Source organism: Thermobia domestica, chromosome 9, assembly GCF_964235325.1.
Source record: "Thermobia domestica chromosome 9, izTheDome1.hap1.1, whole genome shotgun sequence".
In the NCBI taxonomy this organism is placed as follows: Eukaryota; Metazoa; Arthropoda; class Insecta; order Zygentoma; family Lepismatidae; genus Thermobia; species Thermobia domestica.
The window spans coordinates 157,602,050-157,627,165 of record NC_137462.1 but is presented as its reverse complement, the minus strand read 5'-3'; the positions used below and the strand labels follow the sequence as shown (position 1 = coordinate 157,627,165).

Sequence of the window (25,116 nt, the reverse complement as noted above, 5' to 3'; positions counted from 1 at the left end):
AACTGCAAGACTATGTCTCAAGTAGCCTTCATGCTTAAAAAGGGACGCTAAATTTTAATAAACTACGTTTCACAAACTATTATTACGTGCTTTTCTCCGTCACCTCTGTGTTTTAATTGATGCAGTGACGATTTTAAGGTTTCCAGTACATAACTCAAATGGTAGCACCTAGAAAGAACAGAACATGCACGTTTGTACTGTTTCTAGATATGGCATTTGGTTTCGAAATGGTTTTCTTTATTAATTAAAACATTCTCAATTTTTTAAAACTTGATTGTAGAGAAAAATGAAAATGTATTCATCTTTTCCTTCTAAATTTCTTCCAGCTTTTCGGGTAGCTATATTCCACCTGTTTTTATCTTGTGTCATATATATTATGACACCACACTGCATCATAACGTCCTTCACATGATCTTCTTATTTTTAATTTGGTCAACCACGATCTCGTTTTCCATTCAATTCTATTGCATTCATTCGGTGAGTTATGTATTCCGAATATCCTTTTCATACATGGGCAAACCATATCAGTCTACTTTCTTGCAGTTTTTGTTACTTTTACTCTTTATCGGATCACTTTATATTCTTAATTCTGTCTTCCGCGTGAATCCGCACACTCATCGCAGAATCTTCAGCTCCACAACATGCAGTTTCTGTTCATCTCTCCTCTTCGTCGTTCAACATTCTGCTCCATATAATTTGGAGGTTCCAATACGGTTATGAATATTTTTGTTCTAAGGCGTACTAGTATTCTATGGCCACACCATACTCCTGTGTAAATTCTTCATTTTTTTTCAACCTCTGTTAATTTAGCTGCTTATATCTTCTCCTTTTCCTGTTTTTTGTGCAGTATTGATCTCAAAAACTTGACTTTCTTCGTCGTTATCTCTCTTCTTTCTTCATATTCTTGTGTTTTCGGCTACATTTTTGCCGAATAGATACTTCGTCCGTAAATAGCATACTCCATGGTGAAAGCTCATAGATATCCTTTATAAGCTTGTCCAGCATAACGAAAAAAAGGTATCGGCTGAGACTAGATCGAGTATGAAATCTCACTTTAATAGTAAACTCTTCTGTTATTTCACCAGCGCTTCTCTCTCCTGTTCAACATCCATCATACATATATGTAACTATGCAGATCTATGCGTTCAGAACAAGTTCTTTTTAAAGCCCACCATAAAATCCCTGACATTCTATTATACGTTTTCTCTACGTCTATGAGAAATATATGGACGTAGATAAAAATTTCTGATAATCTCTTTACATCTTCATTAGCATCCTAAGTGCAAATATTGCATCCGTTTTCGACTGTTCTGGCATGAAACAAAATATGTTTTCTATTATTTCGGTTTCTTCTCTCAATCTTGGATCCATTCCTCCCTCCCAGACATTTATTGCATGGCCTATAAATTTCGTTCTCCAGTAGTTGCCACATTCTTGCACAACGTCTTTGTTTTTGAAAACCAATGAAACGTATCTGGCTTTAATAGGGATTTTATCCGGTTTTGGGGTCTCTACCACTTTTCATATTTTCAATGGCATTTTCTGCCTTTACTATATCGCAGACCAAACTAGTCCTTGGCTGTTGAGTAGATATTTACTAATTTCTCTCGTGTTTCACTGAGAATTTTCTAGAATTACTCTCTGCAAAACTTCTTTATCTTCTCATGGGTCAGAACCTCATAATTTTCATCATTAATGCGGCACACGTTCGAAATATACAAGCATTTCAAGGTAAGAGAGAGGCAAAAGGAAGATCCTTTCTCACTGTTCTAGTTTCAGGTCGTTGTATGACTCTTAATGAGCCCCCGAATGTTTGCTACACTAAGTGCATTCTTGGTGTTCTTCTTCACTTCCTCATAATCTTTCAACCCTTGCTTATCGCGAGAGTTCTTCACTTTTTATATTCTTTTTTCTACTTTATAGCTACTTCAACTTCTTTATTCCACCACCACGTTTTCTTATCAATGAGACATACAACTTTTGTTTCTCATACAACTCTTTTGCTGTATCCCTGAGTGCTAGAGACTCTGATCCACTCCCTTTTCAGATACACATTATTTCCTTTCATTTAAGATTTTTACGATATGGAAATTTCCTTTCGAATGCATTTAGCACTTGATCCACCTAGTTTCCACCACTTCGTTCGAACAGAGCATTTTCTTCCTTTTTCTTCCTTGATGCAGATATTGACTACTATGAGGCGATTTTACTCCGTTAGAATCTCGCCCGGTATAGTTTTTTAGTACTTCGCATTATGTAGGTATTGTCTTCGCCATAAGATGTAATAGATCTGGGGCATTCAGTTGCCACTCTTACATGTAACAAAGTATTCATCTTTCCCCTTATAGAAGGATTCAGGCTAGCACCTTCGATAGCGCAAACTTGAAAAAAATCCGATATGCTATACAGAATAAGCTCCATGACCTACTGTAATTTGGTGTTTGTTTCTACGTGACAATGCACGTTCTTATTCTGCTGCTCAAAGTCAAGATTAAATGAGATTTTTTAGATGGAAGCTACTAAACAGCCCGAACAGCCACCACCCACCATACAGCTCGAACCCTTGCTCCGAACGATTATAATCTGTTTCCCCTACCTGAAGCAGTTTCTTCCCTCCCCACTTGAAGTATCTTCCACAAAATATATTATTCATTACTATCTTCAATTTCATTTTTTATTAATCATAATGCACACTAGATGATTTTATCTTATTGTGCAACCTAAAGACAAAACCAATTTGCTACGGCTATATTTCAGATCCACGTTCTCTCATTTATGCTATTGGCCAATACTTCGCAGTCCGTTTCATGCAACTTAAATATTAACGAGACAAGCAAATTAACGTAAATTCAAAATTGAAAATCAAATTATTGTTAACGCAAGTATAACAGCAGGCCATTAGATATCACAACAAATTATGAATGAAAGAAAATGCTTGAAGTGATTTTGTATCATTTTCCCTCTTAACCTAAGCATACAAAATAAACTGTGAATAAAACTGAGAAGTGGCTATTCATCAGAATGAACTGTGCAAAAATAATGAGTATGACTTAGTCAATTACAATTGAATGGACAATGAATTGTAGTTCATAGTACCGTAATTATAGGCTATAAAATACTCCAAAACAGCGTTTGTTTGTAAAGAATTAGCAAAATAAAAGACTAAATAAGATGCAATTAAAACATCAAACACAAGCTAACATTTTATGAATAATGTGCTGGAACATTGAATCAATTTCTGAAGCTCCTTTATTTTGCTTTCTTCCATTAGATATCGTCTATGCTCATTCAAAATTGCATTGCTCTCAAGAAAACAACAGTTTAACAAGAGTTATCTAACTCATTTAAAATTCAATAGAGACTACTCCTGGGAGTCTTTTCATTTCAAAGTCTTTTCTTTCTACAAATAGTAGTAGGAACTCCATTGAATATGGTGCTTTCAAGATACTTAACTTCAATATTAATTTTGTGTATCACAAAATGTGTTATAGCGGACAAAAATCATTCTTCTCTTGAAAATAAGCATTCGTGTGAAGAAGGTTATATGTATAGTTTATTCCAGAAGACATGTATACCGAAACCAGGTAAAGTAAATTACTAAAATAATATAATTCCGTAATACAACACTACAAACCCGACATTACAATTATTTACTATTTACTAGTTTTCACTTATTATTTTACCAGTTGACACTTCTTTATCAACGCTGTTTTTTTTTATTATTATTATTCCCTTATTGACCTATATTTTGTTATTTGTTCTATTCTATTCTTACCTTTTGAGTGTGTATCATTATAGCCGCAGCTTTAAAGCCATATCGACCTTGTCAGTAAAATTGTTTTAGAATTGGAATTGATTTAAAAGTTACACAATACGAGCAGTAATCAATACTATGGCTAGACATTGAGGCCGAATGTCCGGCATTAAGTGAAATTCCTAATACTAAATACTGTAAAAAATAAAAGAGGGATACTAGCACCATACGCGTAAATATAGAATACAATACATATTAGTCTAGGCATCAACTTGACAAAAGTGCTTTCCTTTTCGAGTTTAAGGGCAAATCATGTAACAATTTGGCACCCGACATTTTTTGCCGGATGCCAGAAAAAACACCTCACAGGAGGGGAGGGAGAGGGAGAGAAAGCGGAAATTTTAGCCGTTTCTATTAATCACTATACCTCCGTAACCATTGGAGCTAGAGCATCCAAACTTTTTTTTTCATTTTGTTCACTTAATTGTCTTCTAAAATTAAATTCTAGAGCATTTCTGAGCTAAATATAATGGTTTTCTTGTTATTTTCATTTTTACTCACGAGGAAGGTCCATAAACCGTGAGAGTTGAATTTTGATGAAAATTTGTGACAAGATTCAGTTCGAGTTGCTAAGTAATGTAGTAATAGTCACTCGATGCGCAAATGCTTCGTTCAGCTGCTACACCGACGCCATCTTGAAATCCTGTAGGCAATGTCCAAGAATACCCTTTTGGCACAAAAATAAAAATGCTTTCGATAGATCTGACTTCAGTATTGTAAACCAAGGTAGAGCTTCTATATGTGGGAGTACTTCCAGTGTATAATCGCCATTTTGAAGGGCGCCATATTGAATCTCAGTCAAATATGATAAATAGCAAGGGGATCATGTGGGGTATCAAATAGCACTGGAATTTACTCCTGAATCCATTTCCGCAACCAAAGTTTACATATCTATTTTCACGTCAGAGTTAAGAGCTCTCTTACCCACAGAAATATGTAAAAACTGTGCAAGTTAGACTTATTTTATGAAAAACGGTCTTACGAGCACTTGCAGGATTTTAACTAACGCAATACTTAATACAGTATAATAGCCACTATACCAATCAAATATTGAGACTGGTAAGGGAAATCGTAATTAAATCAAAATGTCTGTAATGAAAAATGGAATAGCAGAACTGTAAGAAATTATACCTATTTCAAAGTGCGCTATATATAATATGAGTATGTGTGTGTTGCGATTATGCATAGCATTTAAATGTTGTGATATAAGGTGTAACAGCATACAAGAATATGTCTTGAAGTTATTAGAAAATTAATAGAAAATAATATAAAAAATATTAGAAAAATAATATAAACTGGTACACATAAGCAAATATTAACCTACTAAACTTTTGCTCTTCAGTTGTGATGATGGAGATTCAAAACGAAGTGATTAGCACACAGCATCATGGAGCAGTGCAAACACTTAACAAATGCACTTTCGTCACAATCTTCATGACCACACACACTATTTTCTACTAGTCTCCAGAACATTTGTAAATGAATCAACTATTGATCCTGTTACGTACCCACATTTCTACCATGCATATGCAAGCATGTCCTTTAGGACTGGCGCACAAAATTGATGATATACAACAGAATGCATTTTCTTTATGAACATTCTGCCATATAACTTGTACACCAAACAAGTGAACACCTGCTACAATTAGTTATTTATCACAGTTTTGATATGAAAACTAGTCTTGGCCTTGTTATAAGCAAGTGTTTTATCGTTAAAGGTGGAAAGATTCAAATATTTAATTATTTAACATTGTAGGAAAAAGCAAGAAAGAGGCTTGTTTTATGGGTTGCAACTTGGTATTGAATCGTGTAATATTTATTGCCATCTATTTTTAGCAGGTGTGTATGCATTCTCTTATCACTAATAGGAGAACAGACACAAGAAAAGTGAATTCTAAGTTTCCAGGAGTATCTTCTTCTAAGAACTGGCTGTGAACTGATAATTTAAATCCACTTCATTGTTCAATGCGGGAGCAATAAATCAATTGTATTTAAACAAACTGGCTTAACTTCGTAATATACATGGTAAATTATAGGTTGTCAAGTATGAGTATTGGAAAAGAATGCAATATTCTGCAACAATGATGATCTTTGCGTAAGGTTTCAAGATTGTAGAAGAAAACTTAACACACTATAATGGACCATGTAAAATTGCCTAAAATAGATTTTTGTTTGATACAGTTCAACGTCCCACACTTATGCCTACTACGCTAAAGGAGTCGTGAACCTACTGATTATAGTGGAATCCGAACCATTTTGGTCGTTCAACTAATATGCACCAGTTTATATCATTTTTCTGCATATCCGAACAATCCCTTTGGTATTCTCTGCTCGTTAGCACTATTAGACATGTGTTTCATCGACCAGCAGTCTATTCCATCGCACTTTGAAATAGGTATAACTTGTAGCATGCTGCTATTCTATTTTTCACTACAGGCATTTTAATTTAATTAACGATTTCTCTTACTAGTCTCAAGATCGGAGTACTGTACTGGTATAGTGGCTACTGTACTGCATTAACTACTGCATTAGTTAAAATCCTGCAAGTGCTCGCACGACTGCGTTTCATAACACAAGTCTAACTGGCACAGTTTTTATATATTCCTGTGGGTAAGAGAGCTCTTAACTCCGACGTGAAAACAGATATGTAAACTCTGGTTGCGGAAATGAATTCAGGAGTAAATTCCAGTGCTATTTGATACCCCACATGATCCCCTTGCTATTTATCATATTTGACTGAGATTCAATATGGCGCCCTTCAAAATGGCGATTATACACTGGAAGTACTCCCACATATAGAAGCTCTACCTTGGTTTACAATACTGAAGTCAGATCTATCGAAAGCATTTTTATTTTTGTGCCAAAAGGGTATTCTTGAACATTGCCTACAGGATTTCAAGATGGCGTCGGTGTAGCAGCTGAACGAAGCATTTGCGCATCGAGTGACTATTACTACATTACTTAGCAACTCGAACTGAATCTTGTCACAAATTTTCATCAAAATTCAACTCTCACGGTTTATGGACCTTCCTCGTCAGTGTTGGTTACGCGTGACGTCAGTTGTTTAGCCACAGATTCTTTACAAGATCGAATACGGAAAAATGTTTCCTCTAAAAGTTTTCCTGGTTTTATGCTCTTTCAAAAAATGTGTACTTATATTAGTGTAGGGCTAGTAGTGTCTGGGTTATAAGCGACTTTATTGTCGTGTGCAAAACTGACACGGGGCGGCCCAAGAGTTACCTTCCCACAAACTCTTGCATCGATCAACTGTTTCTATATCAGTCATCTATGTAAGCTATTTAAACGTAATCTACATCCAAACAGAGAAGACACTTACCTGATGAACAGAACCTAATCTAAGAAACATCTGGAAAGAAGAGGGCACAGGATACTTACTAGATATTGGAAAGGCACAGGATACTGGAAAGAAGAATGGTTAAAACATTTGGAAATAAAGGTGTATTGCCTCGAATTAATACTGTTCAGAACTTTATGTATTCCAGCAACGATCGAGGTAAGGTTGTGTTCTCTTGCTAACTAACCATTGATGTCATGTCGTTTTATCTTGTTGTTACAGTTAGTTTATAGATTTACGAAATATGTAGATTTACTTACGAAATATGTAGGTTTCTTTACATTTCAGCTAAATTATGTAACATCTTAGTATATATACTTACGAATCATTCTGGTATGTTGTTGATATTTCAATCTTAAAAGTTAAGTTTGCAGTCTACACTATAAGTTGCAATACGTTATGACTTGTTGGTAGCGTCATCAGCACCAAAGACCTGATTATATCAACTTAACTATGATAGCTTGAGTTGAGTTGATTTTGAGTTTAACGTCCCTTTCAGCAGCGAGGCTATATGAGACGTGGATCTACTGATTAACGTGGAATCCGAACTACATGAGTTCTCGCCGGGAATCGAACCCCCACGCCAAAGGCGCGTACGCTAACAGTTAAAAAAAAGAAGTTCGTCCTAACCGGGATACTGTTCGCCAGGGGCAGTTCGCGCAATTTTTGCGTAATCCAAACGCGACAGGGACACGAACACAGGAAGATTTATGACAGTTAAAATTCCGGCCTTGCTCTTCAGAGGGATTCGAACCTCCAGTGGATTGCGCCTCATGATCCGAAGCCGAACGCCTTGGCTATTGCCACCGGCACTTAGCCACAGAGGAGCTCATTAACTATGATTTCGTTACATGACAATTAATTCCAGATTTTACTCTGGTGACGACGAGTCTATGTAGTCTCAGATTGCTTGAGCTCTTTATATCACATCGTGAGGTGCTATATTATAATCTGCCTCTACAAAGAAACACACTGCGCCTATACCACGAAGCAACGTGAACACATCATGGCGAAAACTATTTACGAAGTGCACTCAAGTTATAATAATACCTCATATTTTTTCTCACTAATTAATCATACGAAAACTATGAAACTTGTATCACTTCTCGACGTACTCTCACTGCAACCGTAGAATTTTTCACAATGCCGACGCCACGATTCCTTGGCCGCAGCGAATTCTTCTTTAGGAATATGTTTTAACCACTGAAAGTCGCTGATGCAAAGCGGCACAGCCAGTGACTGTGCGACCACGGTGAGTGGTTTTTATCGTTGGAAACAGCCACATACCGCTAGAAGCCAGGTCACGTAAGTAGGAAGCATCAGAAAGCACTTCAAAGTTATCACGAAGTGCAGCGTAATGTTCGCTCGATGCGCTGGTATGTTGTCATGGTGAAAGAGCGCACTTGCAGCCTTTTTTGGTAATTTTTCACGCAATGCTAGAAGGAGTTTCTTCTTCAAAACAGCTTCAAGGAGTTTCTTCTTCAAAACAGCTTCATAGGATACACCTGTCATCGTAGTTTATTTTGAAATGCAATGAGTAAGAATTACTCCATTGCTGTGCCACCATCATTTTTTCAGCACTGGTGCTTACTCGAAATGTTTTTGGTGCTGATGAATCTGTGTACTTCCACTGAGCAGACTGGTGCTTCATTTCAGGATTGAAATACGTCATCCATGTCTCATCCATTGTCACAATCGATGAAAAGAAAGTTCCATTCATGCCATTATCAGGCGTCAACATTGTCTGACAATGTGCCAGGCGCGCAGCCTTGTGGTCGTCTGTCAGGTTTCTTGGCACCCATCTGGAGGGCATTTTTCGCATTTTCAGGTCTTTATGCAGAATTGTGTGCACATATTCCTCGGAAATGCCAATTTTGGAGGCGATGCGTTCCATATTCATTCGGCGATCCTCAAAATAAAAAATTCTCCATTCGTTCGATCATGTCGTCAGATCAGTTTGTGAGAGTCCGAGATTGTCTTGAGTTTTTGTCACATGTCGTTCTGCTTTCTTTGAACTGTTGCGACCACGAATGCACATGAGACACATTCATGATACCATCATCACATGTCTCACTCAACTGATGATAAATTTCAAGCAGTGTCACATCATGCAAATGAAAAGAAAAGCGAATGATTACACTCTGTTCTTGTAATGAAAACATTGTCATTTTATGAGTATCGTGAGTATCAAAAACAGTCATCACTCTCACCGCTGCCGCTAGAGTTTCGTGTGTGGCACGGTATTGCCAACTATGTCAAGCATTGACAAAGAGTGCTTGCGTATTTTAGAGTAAACAGCGCGTTTCTGTTACCAGTCCTGAGAAGAAATGGAGATGTTAAAACTTAAATGCCTCGTATGTCGTTATGGGATGTCACAGGAGTGCATGACAATAGTGTTTAGTATATTATAGAAATTCAACAGAATTGCAATAAGTGAGTGTGTAAATCAGTTTGTTTTAGCAAATGTTAAAATAGCTGGAGTGCAAATTAAGATATTGTGGAATTCCATACAATATGTATTTTCTTTTCTCTAGCCTTCTCTTAATTTTGTTTCTCATAATCTCTTTTAGTATGGATTTTGTAATTAAACAATTAAGGATCCGTCTTATTTAAAAGTGTTAATATTACCAGACCCGAAAAAAGTGCAACTATATAATAAATTACCTTTTGGCTCATTAAAATTTATTACATATCAAAGTACGTAATTGTTTTTAGAATGATGCTGAAACATTTAATTTGTTTTTGAAAAAACAAAGTGGGTGAACACTTATGTTATCATAACATGATTGTCCATTTGATTGTTGTACTAAAGATTCCATTTTTAGTACAGGACAGTGTTCTGTTACAAAGTTCATTTAATATTACATTCGCTTTTAATCAGACACACAATTATAGTCAACGTCTTGCGAATAAAATCAGAAAAATAAAGACACTGCTGAACAGGTTGGCTGGTTTAAACCAAGGTCGTTTAAACCATGGTTTAAACCTGCTGTTTTTTTTAAAAAAAAAAACTGGTTTAAACCAAAAAACGGAAAATGTTCGTAAAAGTGTAACAATTCGTAAAATCTGGATGAACACATATTTGTGGGTTATCACGTTCCACACTCATATATTATTCGTACTATATTCAGACCTAAATTCCCCATTCTTTACTCAAAGAGATTATATTACAAAAGCAACTTTTTTATGTAACTTTATGGATGTTCCTTTGTGATTTTTTTATAGTTTGTTATTATTGTTATGCAGCAAAAGGAAAATTCTAAACATTGTTTCGTTTTAATAATGTTTACTATTGATAAAATACATCGAAATACCGTACTTTTTTGGGGAGGGGTCATACAAATCCCACTGGAGGCAATTATTGAAATAACAAGAATCTTTGGTAACTATTTATGTATAAATGGGTCAGAGCCAAAGTGGACTCAAATAATTCGTATCTTTATTCACTTTTCTTACTGATATGCAAAGTAAGTTATTCTATTTCTTTAACTTAGACTAATAAAAGTCGTAGTGAACTGACTTGGACTAAATTAGTTCTTCTGTACTCTGTAGTACTTTGAAATTGTCCATATTGTAATTCTGTATAATGGTTCCACTTGTGCAATTGTTTATCTTTTTGTCCTTCTGTCCTAATGACTCTTGACGATTATATTAACAAATATGTAAAGATCAAACAACGTATTTTTTATCAGGAGTCCTTCGTGAGTGAGTCGGCAGACGTATCGCATTTGTGGCCAATTAGTCCCGGTTTCGAGTTCAAATGGAGGACAATTTCTCTTGGATGTAAGCCGAGAAGCGGTTTGGATTCCGCTTTAAGCATATGTGACCCTTCCTGCATAACCCGGTTGTTGCATACTAACACCAAGGCGAAACAAGCTTATTTCTGTCCATATGTGATGTAAATACATACAGCAAATTATTTAAACAAAAAAAACATGGTTTAAACAAAAAAAGAAAACGGGTTTAATCCAAAAAACCTGTTTTTTTGTTTTTTCAATAAAAACCATGGATTTTGCCAACCCTGCTGCAGTCTTGTTCAGCAGTGTGTTTATTTTTCTCGCTTTTAATTAGAGAGATACTTCACCTTAAAAATATATTTTAACCTCAATAAGACGAAGGAAATTGTTATTTATTAATTCTATAATATTCTTTCAAAAACGACATGCTAATGAAAACATATGTTCACTTGAGATATGACATTATATTACATACGAAAATAAAGTATCATGTGAGCCTCAAGTTAGTGGGGAAAGCCAGGAAGCATTTACGCCGATCCCAAGAGTTTCAGTATTCACGCGCTACCCTGTATTAGTTTTCGCGCTACCCTAGCCAGCTGTTTGAAGTTGGTCGTGCAAAATGTACAGAAAAATTTGAGCAATAGAACAGAACGTAACCAACCAACGGATTCTAACCCGTTCCTACTACTACTACTAGTAGTAGTAGTACTAGTAATACAACAACCACTACTACTCTACTACTATGACTGCTACTATTACTACTACTACTACATATTACTACTATTCTACTACTGCTACTACTACTTCTACTGTTACTTCTTTAACTACTATTACTATTACTTTTACTATTACTACTATTACTACTACTACTACTATGGATCCGTATAGTAAAACTCAAGTTTATTTTAATGAAAATAGTGTTATGAAAATGTTTAAAAAATTAATAGGTAAATCACTTTTTGAGTATTAGACTATTTTCAATCTTATTTTAATGGAAAAAAGTGTTATGAAAGTTTAAAAAAATAATAAAAACTCCTTGGTGTAGCCGGCCGAGTGCCTTCACCTTCATCTGCATATTAAAATGCAGATAAGTGCACATTTGCATATCGATATTTAAATGTATGGTAATTTATGGTCAAATTTATTGCTTATTAATTAGCGTTCATGTTAATGATTATCGTATTATTATGAATATTATTGGGTAAACACCGAGCGTAATACGAGAGTATTAATACAACATTGATGTATATTGTATTTCATGTATGTATTTTATTCCTGTATAGGCTATGAATCATTTAATTGTTTGCGTGCATCTCCTTAATGGGACTTTATATTGTATATATTACATGTGTTCATGGAGTTATATAGTCAGCTTATTATTCTACATATGATTAATTAAAGAAGAAATCATATCATATGCATTGGATTCTTGTATAGAAGTTTGAACTTTGGGGCTACAGAGATAGCGTGAACAGAGATTTTCTTTCTTGGCGACGTTAGTCTGCACTGAAACTGCATGTGAGGTCTATGACAACTAACAAGTGAAGAAATCCCTGAATGACCAAGGATGGATGACTCATTCAGTATAGGAAGTATACTGTTAACTTCCTCTTGTATAGCAATGACGAGATGGATACATTGCTTACAGACGCTCTCCAGGCTTTGTTTCAAAAGTCGTAAAACTTTTAGCGTCAACATGATAGATTTTGAATTTCTAAAGGTGGTGTTTTCACACCTTTTAAAAGAATCTCACGCCTCTCAAGCTCTGGGCTTGGCTTCACCCAAAGTTCGTTACCCGAAAGCAAGCGGATCTAAGTATTTCTCCCATGATGCACTGCACTTTTGAAAACATGTATTTTATTTTGACTTATTTTATGTGTAAAATATTAATATTAACGTATTACGCTCACTAGTTCTTGGAAAGACCGTTTAAAATTCATGACTATATTTGTCAACGTGTTTCCCATCGTTCAAGACATTTAGATCTTGTATATTTTCAAAATTAATCATAACCTAAGATGTTTCTTCTCTCTCTCTCTTGGAAAATTGCTACTGGGGTTGGTAGCAGACAGTTTTGAGGGAAGCCAAAGGAAAAGAGACTTCCTACAAATACCCAGAGAGATGACAGCTGTATACATTATTACCATTGTATTCTGTATATAATTTACTTTATTTATGTATATTTAATCATGTGTATCTATCTTTCAAAGTGTTGATTTCAGTGAAAATAGCCAATGTTTACAGTGCTATTGTGATGGACTTCTGTTTTGAGCAGAAGCTTTTGAACCGGCCGCTCTCAAAAGTGATGGCAGCACCTACCAAGAGGTGTCTGTTAGTTTTGCAGGCACAAGCTAGTTTTCGGTGTGGCTGGATGTAAAGACCACCCACGATATTTGCCGGAGGCATCAAACCTTTTGTCATAGAATTCTGAGAAGAGCGAGTCGGCTAGTTTCCTGGAATTGTGCAGTTTAATAACCCGTTCATGTTCTTAGTTGGGACTAGTTGTTTCTTAGACTCTGAAGAGTTTACTTCGAACTAGCGTGTGTGAAGTTTTCAACTTCTCGAGAATTGAGAGATATCAACCCGGGACAGTGCGAAGACCGTTTTCTTCCCATGGAGTCCTGTGTAATACATACATGAATAGTCATGTATCGGGCATCGATTGTGGACAGTGCTCATAACTATTAATTTTATAGTGAATACCTTCAGTGCTGCAGAACCGTGAATTCCCAGAAACATGTTAACCACGTCATGTTCGTTTTTTTTTACTAATCATCAATCTTTGACAAGATTTTCTGAAACCATAGCTAGTTGGCTATGACTTGGTTAGCAGTTCCAAGCAGTAGCTATTCTGTGGATAAGCTTTATCAACTGTGCCATCGCACTAATTATTATTCCTGTTACGGAATGGAAAATCGTTGTTCCCATCTCTAGTTGAAAACACCAGGCCTGTCAAACTATACGGCAGTGCCATCCTTGAACACTTTTACGACAAGGATACTAGCAAGACATTTTAGTATTGCTACTATACTGACATACCTTGGGTCAGTTATTTCATCATAGCGACCATCCAGTTGGTCTGCCCTTCAAGAACATTTCCTGTTCAGTGGAATGGTAACGTGGGAAACTACTTTTTGGTGTGAATCCATCACGGACATTGTGTTAGCCCTATATTTTTATTAGACTACAAGTAAGTGGACATTACGGAAAATCGAGTCACCAGGACACTGCATCGGATATATAGATATAATTATGAAATTTACCATTTAAATTTTGTTATATATATATTTTTTTCTTTTATCCTCCTCTCTGAAAAGGACGGTCAGAGACGCTGAACTTATTGTCATGAGGAGTGAATTTTGTTTGAGTATCTGCTTGGCAGGTTTATTAAGAGGTCAGACAGACCTCTAGTGTTAATATATATATTCATATCCAATATCTTTAAAGTGTGAAATTGTGTGTATATTCTAAGTAGTGAGAGTGGTGCACCATAATAAGAAAAGTCGTATAAATTTCATTGTAAATATGAAAGTGTTGAGTGTGTTCTGCTATCATCTATGGTTCTATGAGACGGAATAAATCTCCATCTTCAAAAAGTATAGCAAGGGTGTCTTTTTCCTGCTTGGTGAGTACCCGAATGCTAATCCCTATGTTTTATTTCAGGAGTGAGAGTCAAGGAAACATTTCTCCTTGTCTCTAGTACATCTGACCATCTTCCTGAATGGGTCCCAGGGAGAAGTACGCCCAAAGAACATAACGACACAGTTATGAGTATAAAGAGTGATTAACAGTTTGCTACCTGTTTGTTTGAAATTTTTTTTGTTTTAACCTTATTGCATCTAAAACTCTTTATAAGTAGCTGCAAGACCATAACTGTTGTCAGAAAACCCTGAGATTTTTGTTTGTTTTACTAGATTTTGTTTTTATTTGCTCTGCCGACTATCAAATGTGGCAGTGGCGGCTTCAGACGGAGATCACCATTATCGCTCCAAGCAGGGATTACTTATGCAAAAGTATTTAATTTGCAAGTTTCAGTAATTTACATTATAATTTGAATATCCCTAGCCACTCCAACGTATATTATTTGCCTTTATTGTGGTGGTGTTTCTTTGGTATGCATACATTATCTCTATAGCTACCTGCACCTCACATTGGGCAGGGTTTGAACTCACGCCAAAAACAATTTTCGTTACCGGTAGGCCTACTCGCATACTGCGCTAGCACACTACGAGGGCCGACAGCAGTCCGCCTTTACTTTCCGCTATATGTATGTCATGACTCTTGATGTTCTATCTGTATCGGCCAATGAGATCAGAGAATATCTGAAACTCCGCGGAATATCTTGGGATCCGCGAAAATGCAGCCAGAAATATAAATGGCGAAAGTGTGGAAACAATTCAATCGTTTAAAATGAATATTCGAACATTGCCAGCAGTTGGATTAAATTGGTTTCAATCATCACAAAATGAAACACATGTTCTCAGGATAGCAGGGAGTTCTAATATATCGTTTAAATATTTTCAATTAACTTTTGATTTCTACACGAGACACGGGCAGATTTTGGCATCTCTTAAATAATAATAATAATAATAATAATAATAATAATAATAATAATAATAATAATAATAATAATAATAATAATAATAATAATAATAATATTGTGTGTGTGTGTCATCAGAAATTCGCATAGAAAAAATGACCTAGAGCCACCAAATTTTGTACACAGATAGAATTTTCCGGGATCTAGTTGCGTACGAAGCCATTAATTTCCGGTTTTTCGCTCGGGAGAATTGTAGTGAAGTCAAATGCTATGCATGATTCTGGTTGTGTCTAACAGCGAATGGCATTTATACAATCAACATTACATATTTGTTATGAATTCTAAAAATTAAGAGAGGATATATATGTGGGTTGGTGAAAACTAATGTCAAATCTAAACTTTTAGGTGTCATTGAGATGAATAGTGACAGTCTTGACACAAGTCTAAGTTTAACCCCCATCATTTTTAAAAGGTGAAAAATAGCATGCCCAAAATTACCGATATTAGTGGCTAATTCAAATTTATCGGGATCAATAAGCTGATTTCTGACAGGCCAATGACATTTAAGGCCACGTTTATTTGAAAAGGGACATGTCAGCTGGCCCAAGAATTCACAGGTATAACGCCAATGACGTTGCTCTTTCTTATTTATTTATTTTACTTATCAACAAGGGCAATGGAAAATATGCTATTCTGCCTTATTTGTTTAATTCATGTATTTCTTCAGTTTCAAATATCTGGCACCAGCCTTATTTTCCACGTGCGAACATTCGTTTCAGTTTATAAAATAATAAAAAAAACCAAATGTATAGGGAGACGAAGAATCTTACCAAAACTCTTGAGATAGCATCTATATGCAAGTTATTATGGTTATTAATATCCTAACCATTTTCGTACCTTATATTCGTGCCTGCAAATATCGATGCAGGAATTTCGTTTCATGATACGCTCACATTGAATAATAACGAGGTTTTAATACTCACAGAAACTCACTACAATTGGAAGCTCTTTTAATTTATCATCATACGTAGATAGGGTTCCTAACAGTCTCCGTTTGGGTGGTCTTAACCAAGAATTCTGTCTTGCCTCGGAGGAAATTTTTGGTCAACGGAACGGTTAAAATCTCGGAATTCAATTTTTCATCTAGATTATGAAAGTACATTTAAAAAAATAGCAAATTTGTACTATCGCAAGTCTCAGGGAAATACCGATTTAAAAATTCTGCTAAACTGATAGCGACTGATCTTCCTAGCAGCAGTGGTTGTAAGAAAAATAATATGTATTTATGTCATGTTTTGTTTATAAACTCATGAAGTCTCTGTTCGTCTTTAAGCCGAAAATCCTTTGAAAACAGAACATTCAGAAAACAGAATCCTTAGAAAATAATTTAAATGATTTGATATTTCAAGCACGACCAAAATTTTGTTATTTTTTTCTATTCCAATAACATGGACCCTGAACATTGTTTTTCTTACTGGAATATGATATACCTAGAAGTATAAAAGTATTTGTTTGTGTATATGTTCATGATTATGATAAAGATGCTTAAGTGAAATTTATTTTTTCTTAAAAGTATGCCGCATCCAGTTCCACAGACCAAGAACTTACATATATATCAAAATAGCAATAAAACTAAGTATATAATGTTTTGAAATTAGCTTTATCATTGCTTTTGAAATATTTCTAATAACAGGTACTGCCCACCCAACCAGGTACATTCTAGGAACGTGCCATTTAAGTTCCATATGTACCGTTTACGTACCTGGTACTTGAAACATGTACATTTCATATGCATAGCACGTGTCGCTAGGTACGTGCCTTTCGAGGAATTTCTGACACTTGCAAGGTACTTTTACATGCTTCACTGGAATGTGAGGAATGTGAATGGCACATACCCCATGTACCATGGCATGGTTGTGCGTAAGTTGCTTCGTATTGCGACTAGGGTTGCCAATTTAGCCACTTTGTGACGAGATCTGGCCATTTTGAGAACGTCGTTAGTCACATAATTTCCAAAGAGCCAATAGTGGCTTTTTAGCCATATGCTTTTCACTTCTATAGCCACTTTCTGAGTTTAGCCACATTGTAATATACATACAAAATTAATATATTGTCAGTTATATATGGTGCTTATTGGGAAAAACACTCCCCAAAAAAGTTCATCTTAGACTGGAGAAATGGTTATCCTTCCTTTTCCATTATTATTTGGCTACGAAACAAATGCCGGAGACATATACAACCGCTATATACAACAGTGTGGTGTTGGAATGTGTAATGATTAGGATGTGATGTTTTATTTTATTTTTTTGAAAGTTCAACACTTCCAATGTACCCGTAAAAATGTACTAAAGAAATAGTGCCCATGTTTTTTAAATATTCAATTAGAACTGGACAATCTACATGAAATTTGCAATCGATCAGTGAAAACGTCATCTTTCTAGAGCCTGTAGTTTCTGAGATCTCATTGTCGAGAAACATATATGTGTATTTTAAAAGAGCTCCAAAGATGGCAGCACAATTCATTTGCATGTATTTCGGAGAAGGCTTACTAAAGGCAAAGGCCTTTGAACAATAATTTAAAAGGATAAACTTTGTGAAAAATATTTATTTCAGTAATTTATTTAAACTACACTCTTTTAAAAATATTTGTCTTTGTTATACACGTGAAATCACAAATAACCGTAAATCAAAAGTTTGAATGCTAAGATTATAGGTTAGAGCTCGGTCGCTCGTAATTGTTACTGTAGTATATTAATAGATAGTTAAATTGCCACGCAGATGCCGGAGGAGGGCATATATTTTCAGAGTTAGTTGCTTGGCTTTTTTTAAAAGTACAAGCTTCTAAATTCGAACGTAAAAATGAAGCGTTAAGGTTTTAGTATTTAAGTACTCGCACCCCCAGTTGCATAGCACTGCCCTAAGGAACATTACTGACATGCCTAGTACATTCCTGGCACATGCCAATGCCAAGTAAATGTGTCAAGTACATACACGGTACGTGATATACACATAATAGATACATTCCTCGGTATGTGTCATGCACGTACTTTTGGGCGGAAGTAACCTTATTCCTTACATGTGTATTTCACATGATTGCTCTATTCACGTACCTATCATGTACATTCCAATGTACCTCGAGGAACATTCTTTACACATGATCAGTATGTACTTGTGTTGGGTGGGTGTATACCCCTAAATTCTTGCGTCATCCATAAATAAATGAGGATTTAGAGGCCTATTGTCAAATATTTGTCTCGGAATGTTTTAACCTACAGATTGAAACCTTATATGAGGATATTTTTTTATTGTCATTAACAAAGAAAATGAAATCATTTCTCCTTGGAAAATACTGCTTATGCTACAAGTATAATTGATGTTCTTTTTAATACTTTTCTTTTATTTTGTTCCTTTCATTTTCTTTCTTATCTTGTTAAATGCTAAATATTTGCAGGTTTCAATAGGTGCAAACATTATATATAGGATGTGACAAATATATATAGGATATATATAGGATGTCACAAATAAAAGTGGCCCGGAGAACAGAGTGCTAGGATACAAAGAAACACAGCAAAGGAAAGGAAATAATTCACTAACCTGCTTATAGCAGATGTTGAAAATGACCACCATTCAACTCTTCAATGACCACATGAATGAAAATGACAACAATTTCAGGTGTTCGGACACATTTTCGGAATGTTTTATTGTCCTGTTCAAGGGGGCGCGGTGGCTCAGAGGTAGAGCGTTCACCTCTGGTGCTTGGGGTATCGGGTTCGATCCCAGCCCCCGCCAAGTGAACTTTGTGGTGGACAAACACCGTCCTCGTAAGTTTTCTCGGGGTTCTCCCACTTTCTTCATTCCACCATTTCACTCATCTCTCATAATCACCGTCTCCTTTAGCCTAACCGGCATAATCGTGGGACGTTAATCTTAAAGATTTCATTTCATTTCATTTTGTCCTGTTCAAAACAGATTCTGTCTGACGCAATTTTTAATAATCGTTGCATTGCACTCTTTGCTGGCACTTTGACATCATGAAATTCATGAGTAAACAACTGACCACACTCTTTCTACGAATTTGTTTTCATGTCTTTCCACAACGAATACCCTCTGCTGCACTGTGAGTACCACTTTCACCTGTGCACTGCTCAAGTGACACTGACACAGCCCACACTAAGATCTGAACCAATGGTGTGTTTACATGTGGTGTGCGCGTCACGTGGAGTGGTTCCATGCATACATTCACATCCAATCGTATCCACTCGTCCATGCCACTTTTTTCCCCACCCGTATACAGTGTGCGAATTAGATAATCTATATTGGGGGGGATAAAATTAGGCCAACAGGACATAAAGTCTGAAGGTTCAAATTATAAAATGAGCCTATATATATATGTATATATATAAATGTGTGTGTGTGTGTGACATTTGTAATAAATAAAGAGATTTATTAATTTAATAAATCTACCGACAAGAACTGACAATAACTATATATTGTCTGACATATACACACCCCACCAAACCTTACTGGAAGTGTTTAAATGTTGTACTCACTCTTGTCCCCGTAGCTCTTTAAGGTTTATTTAATTAGTAATTCGGCTCGAGCGATAGCTGATCACAAGCATATGTTAATTTTTCCACTCATATTGAAATCTTCCACTTTGCGTTATTACATACAGGTAGCAAAAAAAAAAAAAAAAAAAAAAAAAAGTCTTATGAACACTAAAATTATCAGTTAAACCGGGCATACTTTAAAAAAAAAAAAAAAGAAAGAAAGATAATCTAGATATTAGCCTATCAAACAAGAAATGGATTGTTGCTGGTCCCGATTTCTGACATCAAGGTCAAATCGAAGGCCAAATATTTAAAATATCTCAATTCAAATTTCGAGCTTGTGCTCCTACTCCAGACTAAAGCTGCGCTCTTCACGACTTTTTTTCTTCCAAATATCGATTCCGTGATGGGGCTAAGGAAGTCAACACTTACAATTACTTTACTGCTAAGTTGAAGATGAGTTTCACTATGGGCTATGTTATTCAAATAAAGCTTTTCAGACATTATTAGCGTGTACATAATGTACAGCAGCATACTGTACAGCGAAAAGAAAGATGGAAAAATGAAGGGTTAACTTAAAAAAAAAACGCTTGAGTTGAAATGCTTATACAGACAAGGGCAATGACACAGAGAATCAGTCGTATTAACAAATGCTGAAACAAATCTTCAATTATGCGCTTATTCACCTAAAAATCACCTTCACTAATATGTCTACTGACTAGGAGCGTATCCACAGCGTGTACGTTAACATATACTTACAAGAGAATGCCTGTATCTCAGACTTTGAGTACAGTTTCAAAAGTTCATTTCCGTAAACTGTAAAAGGCAGTGATTACTATGCTAATTATCACAAATTAAATGCAACTTTTGAGTTGCATACACACAAACTACTAGGGAATGAAGACCATGTGCTAATAAAGAGTACACTGGAAAATGAAATATGTTATAACAAAAATTAAAATAAGATGATAATCGATACAAATGTAGAGGATGAATATGACATGTCCGAACTTCGCCAAGTATGGTGGAAGAAGCTATTTGTTTACTTCTTCTTGGCTAACCGCTAAGAACATTTATAAATCCATATGTGGCTTTGTTATACGCAATTAGTACATTCAAATTCACGAACGATGACGAACTAAAGGGTACGAAGGTACACTTGCAAGTAACAACCGTAGTCATAATAATATAGTTCAACTAAACAACTTGAAAATAGTGGGTAATTAGATGGTAAGTAGAAATGACCAAAACTGAATAGTTTACATCGATCATTCCGAAGAAATTTGGAGTTATACTGAGCATAGTTTGGCGGGGAAAGCGAGCATCCCCGGTGGGGATACTTCACATGACTTCTTTGGGGGGGAACAAAATGCGATTGAGGGGGAAAATCCCCCTCATCCCCCCCGGTAATTCGCACCTTGCCCGTATATATATATATATATATATATATATATATATATATATATATATATATATATATATATATATATATATATATATATATATATATATATATATATATATAACCACAACCTTCAAAGATTTGCAAGCTTGCCGGCGACTGAACTTACCCTGTGAGTATGTATCCGTCTTGAACGTACCCTGTGTGCCATGACAATTGATGTTCTCTATACTTATTGGAAATTTATAATTATTTAAATTACAACTGAAATACTTACATGCTTTTGTATCTTCGCATGTTTGCATTCACAGTAGCATTTCAATGGTGAATAAATTTTAATTGTAGTTCTAGAATATTTATTCGTTCCTTAAACGCCTGGAAAATCAAAATAAGAAAAAGAAGGTTACGTAAATTGTACAGTGCACTAAGGAAAATTTCTTTTACAGTTTTATAATTTAGGAATGAACTTTGTTTACAATAATCTTCAACTTCACATTTTTGTGAGATTGAAGTACGTAGTTAACGCTCTCAGATGCTTTTTTTTTTTTTTTGAGTTTCAATGTATCTTTTAATATGATGATGGTTACTTTTTTTATTTAGGCTTTTGCTATACTCATTGTATAGTTTTTTTTCTGTTAGTTCTCCCATGATCTCTATTATTTTATTTGAACTTTTTTTCTTTCTTCTATATTTTTTATGGAGCTTAAACTTGATTTACATTTTGTAAGTCCTTTCATTTGAATTGTGTCTGCTATTTGTTTTATCGTAACAGGAAATAATATCTTCGGCGTTGAAGATCCCAGTATAAACACTACAAAAGTAGCCACAAAGTAATATTTTCAAAATAAAAGACCTCAGTTGCTCAGACTAGAATTCCTACTTTTGAGCATAAGTCTTAGTATACTATTATTTCCATTGCATGTATCTTTGAATTGGTGGAGATAGCCAATAACGCAATAGAATGTTGTTAAATGTTCATATATTTGTTTTGTATCTGCTATACGAAGTTTATGTGCAATAATGAAGCGAACTAAATTCTTTCACATTCTTTTAATTTATTTACTTTTGTACTAGTAATCTTTACTTTGGCATTTGCAGTTTTAACAGTTTTGTTTTCATATTTCTGCGTTTCCATCCGTTTCACCTTAATACTTATATAGGGGTCTTGAGCAATGTTTGCTGTTCGCGTATTGCAATAGATCATTTTCATTGTTCACTTTATGACTTGCACAACAAAAGAATAAAAGACAAATAAAGTACATACATGCAAACGTAGGGATACTACATTAATATGTGTAATAACTTAAATACAGAAAAAAGACGAAGAATGTGCAGATTTGAACCTACGTTATCTTTGCCTTGTTCGTTAGAGTCTGAAAAAAATCTTTAAGTTTTACGTCCCACCGTTATGCCATGTGGACTAAAGGAGACGGTGATGAGAAATGAACGAAAGGGTGGGATGAAGAAAGCGGGAGGAAACGGGACAACCCCTAGCAAATCCACGCACAAGGTATTTGTCCACCATAAAGCTCACTTGGCACTAGCGGGGATCGGACCAAGGACCCCATGCACCAGGGGTAAAAGTCTTTACCACTGAGCCACTGTGACCTCCACGAATTAGAGTCTCAGCGTTGAGTAGTAAAGTTGGAATGCAAGAAAGTTTGTTCATATTTATTTATTCATTTAATTTTTCGTGTGTAATAGTTTAAATAGAAAAAAGAAAAATGTGTAGCTCTCAGCCTACGTTATCGTTGCCTTGTTTGAGTTAGAGTCTCTCCGTTGGTTAGTAAAATAACCTGCAGTTCTACAGCAGGATACTTTTAGGTTGTTGACACTGCAAGAAAGTTTGTTCATATTTATTTATTTATTTATTTATTTATTTATTTATTTATTTATTCAAATCTTCTTTTAATTGCATTCCTTTAAGACAATTTTGCAGAAAAGTACTGAAAATTTGTTTTTCTTTAATATTTTCTCGTATTTAAATTTTCAAGAGTTTCGTGTATATAAAGAAAAGAGACAATTTTTTCTTTTTATAAAACGTTAGTTACAACACAGTCAAAATTTGCATCCACATGAGTTTACATGTATTTTGTAAGCTTACATTAATGTGTGTAAATGTGTAAACAGAGTTCAATATCGTGGTGGAAATTCTCCCAGTTAATATTTTACGAACAAAATCCCCCTAACTAAAGGCTTACTGAGGGCGAATAAAATTATATTATTGTCAGAAACCTACCGATTTATTTCACTAATTTACATGCTTTTAACATGTAATTCACATACATTTTACATGTAGACTTAATTAATGGATGAACTGATGGTTAACAGTCTTCCTACTCTTACATAGTTTAATAGTTTCTCTGTTGAAACATTACAATGTAAAATTTTTATTTTATTTATTTTCTTCCTTGTTTTCTACATCTGTCTTCCTACCACTTTGCCTGTTGTGATGTCAAACTCTGTGTGTAAATACTATTGACTTATTTTACGGACAATGTGTATAAAGATTGAAACGATATCTAAAGTAAGCCGGGGCCAGGACGATGGCCCTATATTCCATCTCTTTTAGAGGTGAGACAAAATGATAAGGAATGACTGATACTGTAAGGAATGGTCTTGCATCATGGTTTTGCAGCCTTCAACTTCCCGGGATTCAAGTCCAGTTCATGGCTCGAAGCCTTACGTCGCTGTATCTTCCACAGTATCACTATTGCATAAAGATGGTACCAAAAAATCTCAACTAAAAGTCAATTCTCATGCATATTATTATTATTATTATTATTATTATTATTATTATTATTATTATTATTATTATTATTATTATTATTATTATTATTATTATTATTATTATTATTATTAGTTTTAGATTAGAAATGTACGTAGGGTTGTTATATTTCTCCACTGTTGGGAAAAAAGAAAAATCATAGGTTTCTAAAGATACAGGCAAATACTTAATTTAATTTTTCTTTTAAGTATGAACTCTTTCACCAATAGCCTACACTTAATTACTTGGCCATTTTGTTCATTAAATATTCATGAAATTCATAATGCCCTTCCTAATACCAATTGATGTTTGATATATGATGATTGACCAATCGATGTTGGTCCTCATTAGCAGGGCCGGATCTAGGGAATATTGCGCCCGGGGCAAAGAAGTTTTTTCTGGCGCCCCCTTCCACCAAGTCGAAGTACTTTATGTTAGGAATTGGAACAAATCTTAGGTTAAAGTATGTATTTTAAAAAGTTTAAACTATTTGTCATCTTTTCCCCTTTTATAACTTTTACTGAAATTTGTGTACACGTACGAGCTTGAAACCAATTACGAAGCGTATCCAAAAGTTAAAAACTGAGAAGTATTCAAAGCCATTTTATCGTTTAATCGAACACAAACCGATACATATGCAATGTTTACGTTTTATTTATGTTAAATATTTATGATATTTTTAAAACTTAAATTCTGAAATCGGTTCTTCTGTTGAAGCTCATTTATTTCGAAAATAAAATATTCTGTTATACTGAAAACAAAATTCTCAAGATTTTCCTCGTAAGAAATACATAGTTGTAGAAGATGCACCTTTGTTATATACAGGTATTGTGACCTATTGTGAAATTCCTTCAGATTTTAACCGAAAGTAATATTAGTGTTGTAATAGAAAAAACAAAACAAATACATAACAATTCAAACAAGCTATAAAGGTAACCAAGTTCTGTTGCT

The 25,116-nt window shown here is 35.0% G+C and overlaps 1 protein-coding gene across 1 annotated transcript in view; it reads left to right on the top strand.

Annotated features, from left to right (window-relative positions):
* Nucleotides 1-3,398: 3,398 nt before the first annotated feature.
* Nucleotides 3,399-25,116, top strand: part of LOC145694183 (zonadhesin-like) — a 115,518-nt gene continuing 93,800 nt past the window's right edge. Inside the window, exon 1 of the mRNA XM_081770297.1 lies at nucleotides 3,399-3,584. Within this exon, the coding sequence (XP_081626423.1) occupies nucleotides 3,431-3,584 (154 nt within the window). The 5' untranslated portion in view covers nucleotides 3,399-3,430. The remainder of the gene's footprint in view (nucleotides 3,585-25,116) is intronic.